The sequence below is a fragment of the Nipponia nippon genome, unplaced genomic scaffold (assembly GCF_047370975.1).
Source record: "Nipponia nippon isolate SJK-2023a ecotype South Korea unplaced genomic scaffold, ASM4737097v1 scaffold_19, whole genome shotgun sequence".
Classification (NCBI taxonomy): Eukaryota; Metazoa; Chordata; class Aves; order Pelecaniformes; family Threskiornithidae; genus Nipponia; species Nipponia nippon.
This window is the reverse complement of record NW_028262335.1, coordinates 9,163,757-9,181,916: the sequence shown is the minus strand read 5'-3', so window position 1 is coordinate 9,181,916 and position 18,160 is coordinate 9,163,757. Positions and strand designations below refer to the sequence as shown.

The 18,160-nt window shown below is 57.4% G+C and overlaps 1 protein-coding gene across 8 annotated transcripts in view; it reads left to right on the top strand.

The window, feature by feature from the left end:
• The window catches only part of CHD5 (chromodomain helicase DNA binding protein 5), a 31,142-nt gene that overhangs the window by 1,022 nt on the left and 11,960 nt on the right, over nucleotides 1-18,160 (top strand). For 4 of the 8 annotated variants that reach the window (XR_015704336.1, XM_087755512.1, XM_087755511.1 and 1 more), the window contains exons 2-17: nucleotides 369-499; nucleotides 4,391-4,570; nucleotides 5,409-5,527; nucleotides 6,091-6,329; nucleotides 7,636-7,760; nucleotides 9,555-9,678; nucleotides 11,605-11,771; nucleotides 11,860-12,078; nucleotides 12,909-13,118; nucleotides 13,224-13,435; nucleotides 14,939-15,070; nucleotides 15,649-15,757; nucleotides 16,047-16,238; nucleotides 16,324-16,524; nucleotides 16,924-17,061; nucleotides 17,634-17,755. Coding sequence is in view for 7 of the 8 variants with exons in the window: in XM_087755512.1 (XP_087611638.1) it covers nucleotides 369-499; nucleotides 4,391-4,570; nucleotides 5,409-5,527; nucleotides 6,091-6,329; nucleotides 7,636-7,760; nucleotides 9,555-9,678; nucleotides 11,605-11,771; nucleotides 11,860-12,078; nucleotides 12,909-13,118; nucleotides 13,224-13,435; nucleotides 14,939-15,070; nucleotides 15,649-15,757; nucleotides 16,047-16,238; nucleotides 16,324-16,524; nucleotides 16,924-17,061; nucleotides 17,634-17,755 (2,620 nt within the window). In the remaining variant the exon portion in view is untranslated. Of the gene's footprint in view, nucleotides 1-368; nucleotides 500-4,390; nucleotides 4,571-5,408; nucleotides 5,528-6,090; nucleotides 6,330-7,635; nucleotides 7,761-9,554; nucleotides 9,679-11,332; nucleotides 11,407-11,604; nucleotides 11,772-11,859; nucleotides 12,079-12,908; nucleotides 13,119-13,223; nucleotides 13,436-14,938; nucleotides 15,071-15,648; nucleotides 15,758-16,046; nucleotides 16,239-16,323; nucleotides 16,525-16,923; nucleotides 17,062-17,633; nucleotides 17,756-18,160 lie in introns of those variants that run through there. The other 4 variants (XM_087755509.1, XM_087755508.1, XM_087755513.1 and 1 more) reach the window with 4 other exon arrangements.

The window sequence follows — 18,160 nt, the reverse complement described above, 5'->3', positions numbered from 1 at the left end:
AAGCCTGGTGCTCCCTAACTACCCGCGGACCCAGATCAGTAGGAGCAGGCAGCGCTCCGGGACGCGCCTGTGCCCCTGTCTCCCGAGAGCAAAACACAGACTGCCAAAACCTCGGGTGTTCGTGGGCGAGCGGCAGCGAGGAGCTGGGCAGGAGAAGTGCCGGGGCAGGCGGCTCCGGGCCGGGGCTCCCTCGAGGGGCAGTGGCGGATCAGCTGCCGGCGCGAGGGCCTCGGGGAGAGGCCACAGAGCGCCGTCCTCGCAGCCTGATGTTGCCGCTTGGGCGTGCTCCTCTGAGAGGGATAAACGTGAACGCGGTGTCCTGTGTGCCTGTGCAATCCAGCCGCGTGAGCTGTCCTTTTTGTCCCCAGAAGAAGATGATGGGGTGCTGGAAGGACTGGATGAGTTTTTTGCAGAAGAGCAAGTCGCTGTGCAGAAAAAAAAGAAATCCAAGAAACTGAAAGACAGCAAGGCTGCCAAAATCAAGAGGAGGAAGAAGGAGGTAACGCTGCACGCTCTCACGCCGGGCTGGGGGGCTCCTCTCAGCCGTGGCGCGGAGGCAGGCTACTCGCGGCACTGAGGGCAGCTGGCGAGCACCTCTCGGGTGTCTGTGGATGGAGAGGGGGGGCGTTATCGGGGTGTTCCCTCGCCGAGCCGGTGCTCTCCTGGCCCTGGGAGGTCATCCAGCGCCAGGGCGAGAGCAGTTCTTGTCCAGCTCGGGTGCTCTAGGGTGGGAGTGTGCCCGACGAGCGCTCTCTGGAGAGCAGCTGGGGGGAGAAGCGGCCACCACGCCTTCCAGCAGCGATGTGGCTGCCCGCCGCCTCGGGAGGGGCTCGGCTGTGGTGCATGTGTTGGCGTGTGCAATGGTGCCGTCCATCCCTGTTCGTTGAAGCCCTCCTTCCCCACGCTGCAGTGCAGCACCTCCTTGCCGTTGTCTCTGGGGGCAGGCAGCAAATCCTTCTGGCGCGTCCTGTACCGACACGGCGCCTGGGGCTCATATTTCTGAGGAGGGGGATGCAAACCACCGCGTTGGGGGCGCAACCGGGACAGGGCTTGGAGGTTTCTGCGGATGTCGGTGTCAGCCGCGTTCATCCAGGGCATTCTGCAAGCGAGACAGCACAGAGGCTTCTAGGATTTGGCATGTGGAAGGGCTGTTGGGCCTTCTGTAGGAAAACAAAGACGAGGCGGTGTGTCCTCGAGGATTGGGCCTTCCTGTTGGGGTCTGCTGGCTGGTCGGGAAGGCTGCCTGGTGCTGCCTGCGCTCTGCCGGGGCACCCGGCTCAGACACGGCGTGGTCCCGGAGCTGGGCTCGCTGCCGCGTTGGCCCACACAGGCTCTGCCTCTCGCTCTCCCATCCCCGGGCAGCGCTGGATGCGAAGACAAGAGCAGACATCTTGTGCGCCAACCCTTTCGCTGGCTAAATGCAAATGGGCTGCTGGGAAGGAAGGGTGAACGGTGGGGGAGCCTCAGCCCTTCCTTCCCCAGTGACGCTGCAGCTGGGGAGATGTCACTCACCTGGCAGAGCGAGGCGCATCCCCACCCCTTCCCTTGCCGAACCAGGGCTGAACGATGCTGATCTGCTCCAGCTGCTCCCCATGGGATCTGTAAAAACAGATTGGCTGGACGAGGCAGCACATCGGGGTGCTGTTGCTCCTGGTGGGAGCATGGGGAGCTGCTGATTTAAAGCAAGCCGTTTCCATCCTGCACTGCGTTGCCTGCCAGCCTTTTGCGGAAGCTGTGGCCCTGAGGAAGCTTTTTTCCCTTGTGGCCATGGTGATGTTCTTGTGTTTCTGCAGACACCACGCAAAGCTGGCTCAGGCCCTCTGCCTCCCTGCGCCTCTTCCATCATTGGACGCGTTTTTTTCCTATGCTGCTTTTTGGCAGGGAGGGAGATAAAATAAGTCCCCGTGGTGTTTTCACCTCTGTTCACTTTCTGTCAGTGCCGGCCTGCCTGAGCCCAGCAGCAGTGTGTGCTTGTTTTTTCAATTAATGCCGTGTGTGGGCAGCGTTAACCAGCCTCGGTTCTGCCCGTGGCACTGTTCCCTCGTCCGCTGAAGCTGGGGAGAAGCCGGTGCTGCAGCTGTCGGTAAGCACCGAGCGGCACCTGGGCTGCTGTTGGGGTGAGGAGATAGCAGACGGGGGGGCTTCCTTTTCCTAAACGCCTCCACCAGAGTTTTGTGGGGCGAGCGGACCTTCCCCCTGCGAGAGGAAGGTGGGAGCGGGGTGCCAGCCTGTGACATGGGGCCGGACTGACGCCCCGTCGTCCCCCGTGGCTTTGTCGTTGGCGTGGGGCAGGAGCGCTGCCAGGCCGCGCTCGTGCGGGAATTCGCTTGCGCCAGCTGCAGTGGAGCTGGTTCGGTTTGCGGCGATGCTGACGGAAGCCCTGGTGCAGGAATCGATGCTGCAAACCCCCGGAAAAATCTGCATAAAATAACCAGGCTGCGGTTCGACGCTCAGCGTACGGAGATGAAGGTCCTTGTCAGAGAAGGGAGCGGAGAGGGGGGATTTCAACCTGTACCGCAGCGGTTACCATGGCAACCAATTATTCCGTGCCAAATTACCGCCGTGTCTAACCCCGCTGGAGGAGAGGCTCGGGTTGTTCCGAACCGGGAAGGACCACAACTCCGTAATGGCCGCTGGCTTCGGGCGTGGCGAGAAACTCCCGTGCTCGGGGGGGCGGCGGCGGCGGGCGGGGGGGGGCCCGGGGCGGCGGCGGCGGGCGGGCGCTGTCCGCGGTGCTGACCGGGCGCTGTCCGCGGTGCTGACCGGGCGCTGGCCGCCGCGGTGGCCCCGGTACCGACAACCCCCCCACCACCCCCCCGCGGGGCCGCCGCCCGCTGAGCTCTTGGCCGCTCCCCGCGCCGGCCCGGGGCGCTGCTGCCCGGCTCCGAGCGCTCGGGGGGCACGGAGGGGCGCCCTCACGCGCGCGTCCCCTCCCTCGCAGGCGCTCGTGGGACCCGAGCGCTCCGCCCGGCGGCGGCGGCTTCATTAGGGTGGGGATGGGGTGGCTCTCAGCGTTGTGCAGCGGGTCACGGTCTCTCTCCCAGGCAGAAACCTGGATTCCTGCTGAGCAGGCCTTGCTCCGGCTCTCCCCAGCGCCGTGTGCCTTCTGAGCCCGGTGCCTTCTGCCTGAGGGGAGGCAGAATGCGTCCGCCCGCCGCCCAGCAGGGCCCAGGCCTTTCTGAGGCAGCTGGCTCACCCTGCTGCTGAGCTCCGTGTGAAACGGGAGGTTTCCTGTGGCTGCCTGTCTCTGAAAGCGAGGGAATTCAGCCGGGCTCACCTGACTTACTCTGCTCCCCTGCCCCTTTCGAGACTCGCTGTGCATCCACCGGGACTGTGTTGTTCATGCGATGGCTGAAATCCTCCTGTAGTCACACAGTTCTGCTGCAGCACGTAGTAGAAAAAGAAAACAGAAACGAAGCAAAACCCTAGCACAATATCTGTCCAGTGGGCTAAAAGGTTGCACGTGGCTAAAGGATCTTCTCTTCCTTTCCTTGAGTTTCTTAGCCGTTCACTCTGTGCTAGAAAAATGTGACTTTATTTGTGTGAAGCCATAAGCAAACACCGGACAGAACATCATGTTACCTGTGTTATAGCAATTAAAAACATCGTGTAAATGTTGCCTGTCTCAAAATTTAAGATCTTTTGGCAGAGCAGTTAGTTGCCTCCCAGAGGAGTTGCTCTTTGGTTTACTACGCAGCTATTTTTAATGCGTACATTCACTTACTTGTCTCGCTGTCTCTTGGCATTCTGTTTGTACCACCGCTCACCAGAGTGGTGCCCGAATGCTGTGGTATTGCGGTGCCTGGGCGCTTTCAGAGGAGCGTGTTACAACATGGAGGCAGAGCAGACGTCCATCTGCGCCGCTGCGGCTCAGCGCTGCTTCTTTTGCCCCCCTTGGTGACCAAGTCTTGAGGCAAAAGCATAAAGGTTCCACTCCGTATACCTTGGCCTGGACAAGCTTTTCCAAAACACAGTTTTATCCGTATCGCATGACCTTCTCCTCTTTTTCCCGGTGGTTCCGCAGGGCGGGGGTTGCCTTGTGCGAGCAGATGTGTTTATAGCACTCCTGGAAGGGAGGGAGGGGACGGCTCCATTTACCGGTGGGGGCTGGGGGCAGAAGGTTGGCTGGGATCACAGAACTGCCCTGAAGAAACAGGTCCAGATAAAGCAAGGATTTCTTTCTCTCTGTGTCTCCTGTGGTCAGTCCTTCTTGCTGTTCCCAAATCTGATTTTCAGGGTGTTTTGCCCCAGCATAACGGCAGGGTTATTTGAGGGAGGGCTGACTTCAGCTGGTGACAGCAGTTGCTTCGTGCTGGCTGGGAGGGTTTGTTGGAGGAGAGCGGAGCAGGGGAAGGCCCGGCTCTTTCTCCACTGTTGCTTTCCGTTTTAGGGGAGCAATGATGAAATGTCAGACAATGAAGAGGAGATTGAGGAGAAATCTGAGAGCGAAGGGAGCGACTATTCCCCCAACAAAAAGAAGAAGAAAAAACTGAAGGACAAAAAGGAGAAAAAACCAAAACGGAAAAAGAAGGATGAAGAAGAGGATGACAACGAGGATGGAGGTCTAAAGGTACCAGAGATTCCTTTACCCCGAGCTGGTGCTAGAGCATGATTGCTCAGGGTGTGGCCAGATCCCTGCGAGTTACCTCCTTCAGAGCCGGGCCGTGTTTTCTGGCCATTCACCTTGCGCTGGTGAATAATTTCCATTTGTATAAAGCACGGCAGTGTAAGCAAAGCGTTCCCTGGCGGGCTGGGGATTTAGCCACATGGCAAGGTGCGCTCACAAGTCCTCACGGTACCTTTCATGGTGATGAAGCCAGTGTGTTTTACCCTGAGGCCGGAGGCCTAGTCCGGTAGCTTGGATCTTCTGACAAATGGCAGCTTCTCAGTCCGAGGCAGCTTGCCTTCTTGGATTGTCCGCCCGCATCCTGCCAGTAACAGATTCATCACATCTGTCCTCAACACGAGGGCAGAGAGTGGCAGAGCGGCTCGTGCTTAGAGAAGCTGGCCTGGGGGTTTCATGAGATGCTTGTCCTGGGTTTGGCGAGGAAGAGATTGCAGGTGAACAACTGGGAGAGGAAAGGTTGTATTTCCCTGTTGTTTATCTTGCGCGCAGAGAGAAATTGAGTTTCTTGGAGATGTGAAACCTGCCGAGGCTTTGCGTCGTATTGCGTGGTATGGGGAGCATTTGGATGGTGCCACGTTAATTTGCTCCTTGGAAGTGTGTGAAGCGTTAGTTTATTAAGCATTTGTGCATGCTCTTTTTTTTATATCACAGAAACAAATCCCTGCGTGTCGCTGACTCAGGAGAGTGTTTGATACGGAGGACACGACGGACCCAGCCTTGCGCTGCTTGTCTGCAGAGCTGTGGTCGTTTAGGTTAATGATATCTCTCTGTAAATCTACAGGAGCCCAAGAGCTCAGCCCAGCTGATGGAAGAATGGGGCCTTGATGACGTAGATTACGTTTTCTCAGAAGAAGATTATCATACTCTGACTAATTACAAGGCTTTCAGCCAGTTTCTCAGGTAGGAAACTGTAGGTCTGGATGCGGCCTTGGGTAGTGGCTGAGATTTGGGCGTTGCTCAGTCAAGTGGGTGAAGTTGTGAAGTAAATTCTGCACTGCGAGCTCCTTGTTGCTCCTCCGTGCCTGACTCGGTTCTCAGGACTCCGTCTTAATTGCAGGTTTGACTGGGAAACAGCTGGAGTGTTTCTCTCTCCTCTCCCTCTCTCCAAACCCCCATTTTTTGTGTATGCTTATTTGAAAAGTTTCTTGAGAAAAATTGAGTAACGTTAACGAATTTTTGCTTGTACTGCGAGCCTTTCAAAACACAACAGGCATTTCAGGGAAAGGCGGTCTCTGAGGAGGTTTAAGTGTGCTCCTTTACGTATATTTACTTGTTTAAGAAAGCTCTGGTTTCTGCTGCCTTTCAAGTGAGCTGCTACCAGTGGGCCACCGCAGCCTGCTGCTGTCAGGCATGCGCCACCGGTGCATTTCTTGGGCTGAAGTACCAGCACACGACGAGCAGGAGCAGACGCACAGTGAAGCGTTTCTGTTAATGTGTGGTTTTCTCTCTCCCCGGCCCTGCAGGCCTCTGATCGCCAAGAAGAACCCCAAGATCCCCATGTCCAAGATGATGACCGTGCTCGGCGCCAAGTGGCGAGAGTTCAGTGCCAACAACCCGTTCAAGGGCAGCTCGGCAGCAGCGGCGGCAGCAGCCATTGCTGCGGCCGTGGAGACTGTCACCGTCACCCCGCCGCTTGCCACCAGCCCCCAGCAGTCTGCCTTGCCCGCTGTCATCAGGAAGGCCAAGACCAAGGAGGGCAAGGGTAGGTGCCAACCACGGCGGGCTGAGTGGAGGGGCTGCTCTCACTGGCGGCTTGCGGCCCGCCTGCCGGGCCTGCAGAGCTAGCCAGCCACATCTGTAGGCTGGCAAAGGCGGGAAAGCTTCTCCAGGCAGGAGACATGCTTCAACAAACTGGGCAAGCGAAGGTAGCGCCAGAGGTGTGTCTGCAGCTCCCGTTTCCCTCACAGAAGTCCTAGAGGGGGCTGTGGTTTGTGAACCATGGCAGATCACCCTGGCAGCCTCTGGACCTTCTGGACTTCTGGCAGTTCGTGGCAGTGAATGCTTACTTTCATTCTTTTATCTTAAATAAGTGATTGGGTCATGTATTTCTGTGCCATCTTCTATCATGGGGGATTCTGCAGGGTTGTAAAGCCCTCCAGAAACCAGCACGATCCTCAGAGTCCAGTGTCCAAGCTGAAGAGGATTTGTAGGTTAGGAAGGCAGGTATGGTCTGGCCAGATGAACGTGCACTGTTTGGCAGTTGAGCCGGGTGCTTTGTCTCTGAGATGGTAAGGAGTTCAGTGATGAAAGGCACTGGCAGTAAGGCTGCAGCTCTTTTTCAGAATAAAGGATTTCTTCTGACAGTTGGGTGAAAGGTGTCTGTCTTCAAAGCCCACTTGCAAGGAGTGAGCCAACCATATAAATCTGAAGTAGCTCCTCTGGAAATAGTCTGATTTGTATTGAAAGGGTCTTCTGCTGTCAGCATTTCCCTGTTTCTGACGGCAGGTTGGTGCTGCTTTCCCCACGCTTGGAAAGGGCTGTGAGAATCACTGCAGAAGCTGGGCAGTAGTGGGAAAGGGAGGGATCTCCCTTTGTTAGCGCCATGTTCCTCCTCGGGAAGGTTGCTGTTCCACTTGTGCAGTTGTCAATTCCTGATGCCTCGAGAGGTTTTGAGCGAGCGGCTCAGAGCTGGCAGCTGACCAAGAGCGCAGCTTGCAGCAGCCTTCCCGTGCAGTGGGCTCAGTGCGCGTTCCTGCCTCGCCGTGGCCGTCTCTTTTCTCCCTGCCTTGCAGACCCCAAAGTCCCGATTTGGTATTCGCAGCCCTGTGGTCCCTGGGCTGCCCTCCCTCTCCTGGATCCCAGGGCAGACCCTTTCCTCCCCTGATTCTTGGCAAGTGCTGGGTCTGGGCTTGCAGCCTTTTGCCCCAAAGGCCGTGCTCTGTGGATGGTTCTAGCTGCTGCCCTGCTCCCCATGGCCCCCAGTGCTCTCATCAATCGTGGGGTTGCGGTGGGGGTGATTTGGGGGACAGCTGTTTGCAGAGTACCAAACAAGTCTTCTGTTTCTCCAGGACCAGGTGTGCGGAAGAAAATCAAGGGCTCCAAAGACGGGAAGAAAAAGGGGAAGGGGAAAAAGATGGCAGGCTTGAAATTCCGATTTGGAGGAATCCCCAGCAAAAGGAAAAAGGGCTCCTCTGTAAGTGTGCATGCCTTTTTCTGCACGGGGCCTTGGGTGCGGGGGCGCGGCAGGGAAATGCCCTCCCCTAGCAGCCTCCCTCCTGTAGGGGTGTCCAGCCTCGCTGGCGTCCAGCCTCGCTCGTGCCCCTCTGCGAGGCGCCAGTCTCCAGTCGGCACGTTCGTTCATCCCCTTGATAGAGAGCTGTGTCCAGGCTCAGGTCTGTAAAGATGTTGTGCCTGGGCATGATTTCTGCTAAAATCATATAATCACGTTTACTTTCAGTGGTGAGGTTGGTAATGCCATCATTTCCGATTTAATTTGCGAAGGAATTCTTCAGGGCTTGCACTCCAGCTGAACCGTACATCAGAGAGAATTACTGAATGCTTTAATTACGTTAGCATAGCCTGCCTCCTGCCATCTGGGGCCCCGCAGCATAGCCCAGGGCTACCAGAGCTGCCCAGTAAGAGTGTGGCAACAGGGCTCTGCTGCAGTTCGTGTGCCGTGCTCTTGTCAGCACGTGAATATCAGGTGCATTTTAAAGAATAGCAGAGCATTTTAAAGAATAAATCTCTGAAGTGTTGAATAGGGGTGGAACTCTTGTAGGTCTTGATAATACTGATCAAAACCCCATTGGTTCACCCTAGTTGGAGCTCACTGACTCTCTAGCTTTAGTTCACGTAACAAGTTGTAAATAACTTTGTGCGTCAGAGGTTGAAGCGAAAGGAGCGATCCGAGGCAGCCACTCGCTGCTGCGTTTTTTCAGCCGCATCGCAGAAGATTCATCCTGTCTCCAGGTGCACTCTAGATCTGGGCATTCGCATGTCGGAAAGTTACAGAGAGCTTCGCCTTGCTCCTGCAGCTGCAGCGCTAAGCACTGACTAATAGCATGCAAATCGGGGATTTGCATGCATAAATCTTCAGAATAGGAATTCAGATGTGGTGTTATATTTTGATGCCATTGAATGCTGGCTCTGTTTAACTCCTTTATGTCATAAGGAAGGTCAAGCGTGAACGCCTGTGTGCACGCACACAAACAGGCTGACACAAGCTGAAATGGGTGTTGAGAGAGAGGGAGCAAAGCTCTGCCAGGCAGTGGAGAAGGGGGCCCCCGACTGCCCAGGAGTGGGAGCAGGGGGTCGTCCTGCCGTGTGTCTCTGTTTCGGGTGTCTGCGCCCACGATAACATTGTCACCGCAGCGGGGTGTTGCAGCTGGCCGATGCCCGATGCCTGCGAGACGTTGAGCCTTTTCCAGCGTGCCTGGCCAGCTGCACCGGGTGATACCGCCGCGCTCTGTGCTAGCGGGGACGGCAGGCTGCAGGGGAAGCCCAGAGCCCGCCTCTTGTCAGGGACTTGGCATGTTGATTTACGTATTTCAGATGTGCTCTGAGATTTGCTCAGTGATTGCACTTTGATGGTGCTGTGAACTGGACAAGCTGCCGCTGGGCCGAGCAGTGCAAGGTAATTGCCTTCAGGCTCTAGTGATGGTCCAGATCTACACTGATGGATTGCCTGGCTGGGACATCAGTCTGACAGAGGAGATTTCCCTGCTTCCTAGTGCGGTGTGACACACTCCTGTGAACCCCGTCTGGTGGCGCCGGGAGCGGGCTCGCCCTGCCACTGTCCCTGCTGCTCTGTCTAGTCGATTCATGCGGAAGGGAGGGTGCCCCGAGGAGCTCAGCGGCTCGTTGATGATCCCACAGGGGTTTACGTGGGTCTTTGGGGGTTTGTTCCGTTGCAGAGTGGCGTTCGCTGGGAGTGACCACTGGGATGCCAGCGCTTGGACTGTGTGTGCTTTGGTTTTCCCCTCTGCAGAGCGAAGAGGAGGAACGGGAGGAATCCGACTTCGACAGTGCCAGCATCAACAGCTCCTCAGTCCGCTCCGAGTGCTCGGCTGGCCTGGGGAAGAGAGGGAAGAGGAGGAGAAAGAAAAAGAGGAGTAGGCCATCCTTTGTACTCTGTTCCTGTTCTGTTTGGATTTCCTTCTCCAGATGGTGCTTTCTTGACCTTGGCAGCTCCAGGCTGTGCCTAGTGCTGGCTCGGTGGGAGAGGATGTGTTTGTGCTTGTCTGTGTGTGTGGAGTGCAAGGTGCTTGGTGTCCAAGCTCTGCTGCTGGTGGGCTCGTGCCTGCAAGAAGGCAGCGAGCAAATCCTGCTGCGGGGCACCGGCTCACCCCCACAGTGCTGGTGGCGGCAGAGCAGCCCGGCGGCAGGGCTTTTCTGTCGATCTGCAGTCAGCTTTCCCTCCGGGCCTCTCTCCAGCCATCAGCCACTGCCTGGAGCTCATCTCCCCTTGAGCCAGCTCCATGTCACCACTTGGAGCTGCTTCAGGAGAGCCGTGGTTGTGGTGCTCTGCCCTGCTGCGGTGCTCTGCCCTGCCGCGGTGCTGCAGCTCGCAAAGCCCGCCTACCCCGTCTCGCTGCCTGCCTGCAGCCCCAGCCACCCAGGGCAGCTGAGCCCCCTGCCCACACTTTGGGCGCCGGGGTGTGCCATGGGCAGCGTGGGCAGCTGACACCCTGCCTGCACGTGTGATCCCACCAGGATTTGTCCTATAGCAGCAAAGCCCCAGAATTTGTGGGGCTTCCAGGGAAGTGATTTTCTGAGGAGCAGCTCCTGGAGAGACATGGCTGTGGCAAGCTCCCAGTAGAGTAGGGCAGGCTGCGGGTGAGAAAGCGTTAAGACAAGGGACTTTTTGTCTGCGTGAAACGTGCGATCAGGCAGCGGGCAGGCGGTAGATCTGTGGTAGCAATGTAGGAAGAGGGAGGCACGCGAACAGCGGTGGAAAGCATCTGTTGGGGTCTCCCAGTGGCTGTGTGGCCACGTTTGTGTGTGTATTCCTTCACCCCGTTCCTCGTGGAGGGCTGCGGGTGGATTCTGTGCGATGGCACCTCCCTCCCCGCGCTGCCATTGCGAGCAGCCCCCAGCGCCGAGCCGCCCAAGCCCTGCTCCAGCTCCGAGCACTGCCAGGGGGTGGCGGGGCCCGGTGCCACCCTGCCCGGCTTCCCACGCCGCTGCAGGACACGCGCTGCTTTTCTACCTTGTGTCCTCATTTGGGGTGAGATGCTGCAGATCCAGGCGCCTCCTTTGGATTCTTAGCTTTGCCGACGGGTTTTCGCTGCTGAGAAATGGAAGGGCAGCTTCTGGGCTGGGGGATGGTTAGGGTGTGATGCTGGCCAGCCTCCCCGTCGGTCAGTGAGGCAGGGCTGGCCGGCTGGCTCCACATCTTGCATGTGAAGGGCACCACTTCTGCTGGCTTGTTGCTGTACGAGGGCTCTCGTGTCGGAGCTAGGCAGCTCCTGCCGCGTGCTGGAGGAGCGGAAGGTCGGAGGGCTGCGCCGGGAGTTTGTGGCAGAGCTGGGAATTGAAGCGAGCCATTCCGGCGCTTGCAAGGCCTTGTTCCTCCCTTCCTCTTCCCGTCCATTGAGAGAGCTCCTGCCTCAGCGCCAGTGAGCACCCAGGAAGAGCAGAGTAGTCCCAGGAGAGGAGTCCTCCTCCTCTTCCTCGGCCGTGTCACCCTTGCATGGTGCGTTTGCAGTTGGTGGCGCTGGTACCTGGGGAGGTTTCTCTGACTGGCCTCCCTTGCAACCTCTCCAGGTTCTGGCATTCTCCATTGAGAGCCTGAAGGAACCAAAGGATGATACAGTGTGGAGAGAGAAAGAGAGACAGAGGTGAGATGATGCTGTGTGCAAAGATGAACTGTGGTGCTGAGGGACAGAGAGGTAGGGGGACGTAACAGGAGGGGTCCAAGGCGAAACGCTTTCCGTATTTCCTTAGCTGTATCGTAGAGGAGCAAGTGTCCCGTTCCCTCCCGGGAGAGCAGGCAGCTCTGCCGTCCCTCTGACTGTGTGCCTGTCCCTTGCTTGCAGTTGAAGAAGGGGACGGGTACGAGACAGACCACCAGGACTACTGCGAGGTGTGCCAGCAGGGAGGGGAGATCATCCTCTGCGACACCTGTCCTCGCGCCTACCACCTCGTCTGCCTGGACCCTGAGCTGGAGAAGGCCCCCGAGGGCAAGTGGAGCTGCCCCCACTGCGTGAGTGGGGTTGGGGCCCCGTGGGTGCAGGCGGGTGGGCGGGTGGCCGGCAGAAACCCTCGGCATTACACTGGCTGTGCTTCCCCAGGAGAAGGAGGGCATCCAGTGGGAGCCGAAGGAGGAGGAGGAGGAAGAAGAGGAAGGTGGTGAGGAGGAGGAGGATGACCACATGGAGTTCTGTCGGGTCTGTAAGGATGGAGGGGAGCTGCTGTGCTGCGACACCTGCCCGTCCTCCTACCACCTCCACTGCCTGAACCCGCCGCTGCCGGAAATACCAAACGGTGAATGGCTCTGCCCTCGCTGTACAGTGAGTGTTACCAGCATTCCTCGCCCCGTCCCTGCCCCCGCACCCGCCCGGCCCGGGAGTGGGTCTCCTGGCCACCACTGCCCCTCGCACCCTCTCCCCGTGCCCTGCCGCAGGGCCAGCGTCCTGCCCTCTGCCACAGCCCCCTCCCTGGAGGAGCATCGCTGCCAGCCGCGTGCACCCGAGGGCCCCAGATGGCTTTGCCGCCTGCGTGGTCTCCCCATGGGGACTGTTGGCTGGCAGCCTCCCTGCCGGTTTTTAGACGGGTTGTCAAGCCTCGTTTGATGCACGGCCTGTGCAGAGGTGCCTTTCTCATCCGGTGACAAGACCCGTCCCCGCAGGGGTGCAGCAGTGTCAGGGGCAGTTCTCGGGCACGCCTGCGCCAGCCAGCCTGCGCCCGCCCCACGCAGCCTCACCACCTCCTTTCTGTCTGTCCCACTGGAAACGGCAAACGCATAGCTCTGCCCAGGGCCTGGCAGCGCTTTGCTTGTACCTAGGGCTGGTGGTGGTGTTTGCGGAGTGAGAGGGATGCAGCCAGGGTCTGGGACCGTTCAGGTCACCTGGTTTGCCACGCTTGGCGCCCTGCGGCTGGGGGTGAATCCATGGTTGCTCTCCGCCCTGGGCTTTCCCTCTGGCAGCAGCTTTCGGCACAGGCTGTGCTGGCACGCTCCCTGGAGCCCTGGCCATGCCTTCCCTGCCACGCCTGGATGGCTGCCGTCCACTCGGTGTTGCGAGACCCCTTCTGTCGTCCAGGTCTGCCCTCCTCCCCGTGGCCCCTGACATGGGCTCACCTTAAACTCTGCGCTCTTGCCTGTTTGCTTTTTTATCCCCAGTGCCCTCCCTTGAAGGGCAAAGTCCAACGCATCCTGCACTGGGCCTGGAAAGAGCCGCCGGCCACCCCGCTCCCACCCGTGCTGCCCACCCCAGATGCGGAGCTGGCTCTTCCCCCCGCAAAGGTGCTGGAGGGGATCCCGGAGCGCGAGTTCTTCGTGAAGTGGGCAGGCCTCTCCTACTGGCACTGCTCCTGGGTCAAGGAGCTGCAGGTGAGCCAGCGTGTTGTTGTCATCATCGTCGTTGTCGTCATCGTGCCCCTGCCCAGCCCGCTACCCCACTGCCCACGGGCTGAGTGTGGCTCCTTCCCGCTGCAGCTGGAGCTCTACCACACCGTGATGTACCGCAACTACCAGCGGAAGAACGACATGGATGAGCCGCCAGCCTTCGACTACGGCTCCGGGGACGAGGACAGCCAGAGAGAGAAGCGGAAGAACAAAGACCCGCAGTACGCCAAGATGGAGGAGCGGTTCTACCGCTATGGCATCAAGCCTGAGTGGATGATGATCCATCGCATTCTGAACCACAGGTGAGGAGCTGTGTGTGGAGGGGCACGTGAATGGGCCATGGAAAGGCGCGTGCCAGGGTGCCTGAGCCCCTGGTAGTGCTGGCGCTGAGCGATGCTGTTGCAAGCCGGGGAGGGAAACAGCAAGGGTGAGCCCTGCTGCGCTCCCCAGGACCCCTGCAAGTTCTGCAGGTGAAGCTTTGAGCAGCGGGTCTGTGCTCTCCGTGGGTTTTCCCTTCAGTGCAGCTCTCGCGCGGACGGTTTACGTGGTTAGCTGAGCCTCTGGGACTGCCTGCTGCGGGATTTCGGTGCTCGGCTGAGTTCTCCCCGCAGGGGATGGTTCTTGCTGTCCTTCTGCAAAGTCAAAATCTAGGGCTGGTGGAATTTCAGCTGCTGGCTTGTTTTGAGGTCTCTGTCGCCTTGGAGGTTTGCTCCCGAGGTGAAGGCAAGGCCAGAAGTGAATCCATGCCTGCCTTATTTTCATTTCTGCTACGTTGCATGTTAAAAATAGAGACATAGTAAATTTTCCCAAAGGTGGATGCACGGAGTTGTTCCGCTCTTCTCAGACGTATTGTTTGGGTCCCGGTTACAACCTCATCATTCCATAAATTTCTGCTGCAACCCCGTGATGGGTCTTGCTCCCATCAGTTGTGCCCTGCAGCGGCTGCCGCTCACCTAAACTGCTTTGGAAGAGCAGCCCGTTTCCGTGCAGGTCATTTGTTCCTCTCGGGAACCACGCAGCCCCTCTGCACTCCCGTCAAAGGTGAGGCACCAGCAGGGGTGCGTGTACTACACGTACCCGAGAGGTACGTTACTCCCGCTTACCTCCCCTGATGCTGCCAGGGACGGTGCCCAGGGAGAGGAGCTTGAGCAGGTGCCCGACTCCCTTACGGCGCCTTGACATTTGCGTTTCTTTTCTCTGGAAAAAATTTCCTGCGTACGAAATGTGCTGTGCAGATAGTTTTTTTTATTTCAAATGGCTAGAGGCACCTTTTTGTTGCGTTTCTATGTTTCAAGCGGCAACTTGAAATTTTAAGCGGCAACGCTGCTTGAAGGCTGCTTGGCAGAAAATAAATAAAGCTGCCTGGCGAGTTTTCATGCGAGCTTTACATTGTCTGCTAACAAGGGAAGGGTTTTTTCCCTGTAGGCATGTAATCAGACTCGGTAGTGTGTTTATTCATTTTTCAGTGTAAGCAAAACTTCATAGGGCAGCGAATGCTGCAGGAGAAAGAGGGCGAGCGCTGGAATTCATCCAGTCCTGGTAAAACAGGAAAACAAGGTCGTTCAGTGGAATGGAAGAGCAGCCTTTAAAGCTTGGTGATTTAACACACGCAGCAGATTAATAGGCATTTCTGCTGGCAAGTGTCGATACTTTCTTTATGTTTTTCTACCTCTGCTTGGATGTTGTGGTCTGTAGGTAAAAGCAGAGGATGAAGCATCCCGTTTTGTGGAAGCAGGTTATGGCTGGCTGCTTCCCGGGGGTTGAGTGTCACGTCACTGATAGGCTTTCCGTGCCCTGCGTTACAGCTTTGATAAAAAGGGAGACATCCATTACCTGATCAAGTGGAAAGACCTGCCGTATGATCAGTGCACCTGGGAGATCGACGAGATAGACATCCCATACTACGAAAACCTCAAACACCTCTACTGGAACCACAGGTACAAGCCAGCCGGGTGGCAGAACTGCAGCTGGGCTGCTGCAGCCTGGGAGAGCCGGGCCGAGCCGGGGCCGCCTGCGCAGGCCTTTGGGACGGCCGAGGACTCGTAGGTGTCCCCCTTTTGAGCATACCGGCACCGCTCACAGGGACCTCTCTCTCTCCAGAGGCAGTGGCTGAGCACGTTTGGAAAGCTAGCCCTCCTGAAATGCCATTTCAGGGCTGCTGGGAAATCCTGCCTACCTGTTGTTTTCCAGCCTGTGCTCCCCTTCCCCTGCGTTTATACTGCCGGAATATTCATGGTCTCACTGTGCTTCAGAGCAGCTCCATGGCGCTGCTGCCTGTCTGTTTTGGGGGAAAACCACAGTACTCTGATGAGATTGCTATTCTTCATTTTGGATGGTGTTGCATGGACTGTTGGGAGGGGAAAATTAACACTCCATGAGTGCCCATGCTAACTGGGCCAGAAAAGCTCCCGTGGGGAAGAGGCAGGGGAGTCTGGGAGGCATTTCTGTCCCTCGGCGTGAGGACTGGGGGAGGAATGCCTGCCTGCCTTTACCTGATGCGCCCTGGCTGTTGCAGGGAGCTGATGCTGGGGGAGGACACGCGCCCTCTGAAGAAGCTGAACAAGAAAGGGAAAAAGCTGAAAGAGGAGAAGCTGGAAAAGCCTCCAGAAACGCCTCTCGTGGATGTAAGTAGGGATGGCGGGAGCAGCGCAAGGCTGTGTGAGCCCAGGGAGAGGGAGGTCTGTCTGGCCACCCCATCCTGTTACGTTTTTCTCCTCTAATTCCTTCCTGTTTTTTTTCGTTCAAAGTTCCGGGGTGGCTTTGCTGTGAGGAGCCTGAGGGCTGGGCTGGGGACCGCCTCTGCACTGCTTTGGGGCTGTTTGGTGTCACAGGGCCAAAGAGGGATGTGCTTGGCCACAGAGAACAGACGGGGAGTTGGTTCTCACTGCTTTGCGTCCTGTCTCTCTCTTTCAGCCTACAGTGAAGTTTGACAAGCAGCCGTGGTACATCGACGCCACGGGAGGCACGCTCCATCCTTACCAGCTGGAAGGGCTAAACTGGCTGAGATTTTCCTGGGCCCAAGGGACGGATACAATCCTGGCCGACGAGATGGGGCTGGGGAAGACTGTGCAGACTATTGTGTTCTTGTATTCCCTGTACAAGGAGGTGAGTGGAGCACCTGGCAGTCCCCGAGGTGGCTGAGAGCTGCTCGGTACGGGGAGAACAGCTTGGACTTTGTCTCCCTGAGCAGGGCCACTCGAAAGGGCCGTATCTGGTCAGCGCCCCTCTCTCCACCATCATCAACTGGGAGCGCGAGTTTGAGATGTGGGCACCCGACTTCTATGTCGTGACCTACACGGGGGACAAAGAAAGCCGGTCGGTCATCCGGGAAAATGAGTTTTCTTTTGAAGACAATGCCATCCGGAGTGGAAAGAAGGTCTTCCGGATGAAGGTGGGAGATAAGTCTGCGCCCTACCCAGTACTTTAACCGTCAGTAAGAAGGGGAGAGAGCAGAATTTGACCTGGAGAAGGCGGTTGGTTAGGTCCCTAATCAGGTGTTTTCCAAAGAGGGAAGCTGGCGCTGTTTGCAAATGCAGGAGATTTGTGATGAGCTTTAAAGATTTCTGCCAGAGCCTTTTCTGTTTCTGTAGTCCCTTCCTTGGTTCTAACGTTCAGATGGGAATAGATTTTCTGCTGGCACGGCTCATGCCTCAGCCCTGCTCCTGGCGTTGTGCAGTGCAGGCAGCCCCCCCTTTTCTCCTTGGGTCACGTACAGCGGCAGCAGCAAAGGTGGAGGCTGTCTTGTTCCCTGCTCTCTTATCCAGGCTTTTCTCTCCCTCTGCTCCTCCAGAAGGAAGCCCAGATCAAGTTCCATGTGCTGCTCACCTCCTACGAGCTGATCACTATTGACCAGGCAGTGCTGGGCTCCATAGAGTGGGCCTGTCTGGTGGTGGATGAAGCGCACAGGCTGAAGAACAACCAGTCCAAAGTAGGTAGCAGATGTTTTTGAGTGATTTTTGTGGTGTGGCCGGTGCCACAAAGATACGACACCCCAGCACTGGTAGTCTGCTGCTCCACGCTTTCCTTCCTGGGAGCCGAAAGGTGTCCTCACCTCGCACAGGCTCTGCCTGGGACCTGCGTTTCCGTGGATTTGCTCTCCTTAACATCCTCCGGCATTAAAAATCCTTCAGCAGTGGAAGAGGTGGCAGCCTTGCTGCCTGCCTGGCAGCCTGATGGTCCTTTGATGGGCTGTCGTGGAAGGGAATCGATCCCTCTCCTTCCTCTCCCCTTTACTTGAGGCTAAATGCGGTCTCTGGCCCCGGGACCTTGACACGATCCCCAGCGCGGGGGGAGGCAGGTGGTGTGACCCAAGGATGTTCAGGATTGCTGCCTGTGCTTGGTGGGGATGGCTCAGAGCAGGACATGCAAGCTGCGGTCTGCTCTGCGTGCCTGGCGGGGGGGGAGCTCACTGCTGAGTCTCCGTGTGTGCAGTCTGCAGAGTCCCAGATGACTGATCGGCTCCTCTGAGCTCTTTTCACCTAACCTCATTTCTTTTCCCAGTTCTTTAGGGTATTAAATAGCTACAAGATCGATTACAAGCTGCTGCTCACTGGGACTCCGCTCCAGAACAACTTGGAAGAGCTCTTCCACCTGCTCAATTTCCTGACTCCTGAGAGGTTTAAGTAAGTCACGCTAGTTCCCCGCTCCGAAAAGGGAGAGCAGCCAGGACCTGGTCTCTTGCCGGCCGGCGGGGTGGTGCAGCAGAGGCTTTCCAGTTTCCTGGGGCTCCTGTCTGCGTGGGGGTGCCTGGATCCAGTTACTGCTGTGCCAGTGTCACTGGTCTGTGCTGGCAGGCAGATGGCAAAGTGCATCGCCCCCGTGGTTTGTCATAGCAGCTACATGCACATTTTATGTAACCCCAGATTTATTCCCGTGGACTACTACTTTTTGGGTCTTCTCGGTAGCTATTGCCTTGCTATCGGTCAGGAGACTTGTGAGTGAGGAACTGAAACCTGCCTTCTCTTCCCTCTGTCCGAGGAGACAGAGGTCTTTTGGGGAACTCCTTCAGACCTTGTATTAGTGCATTC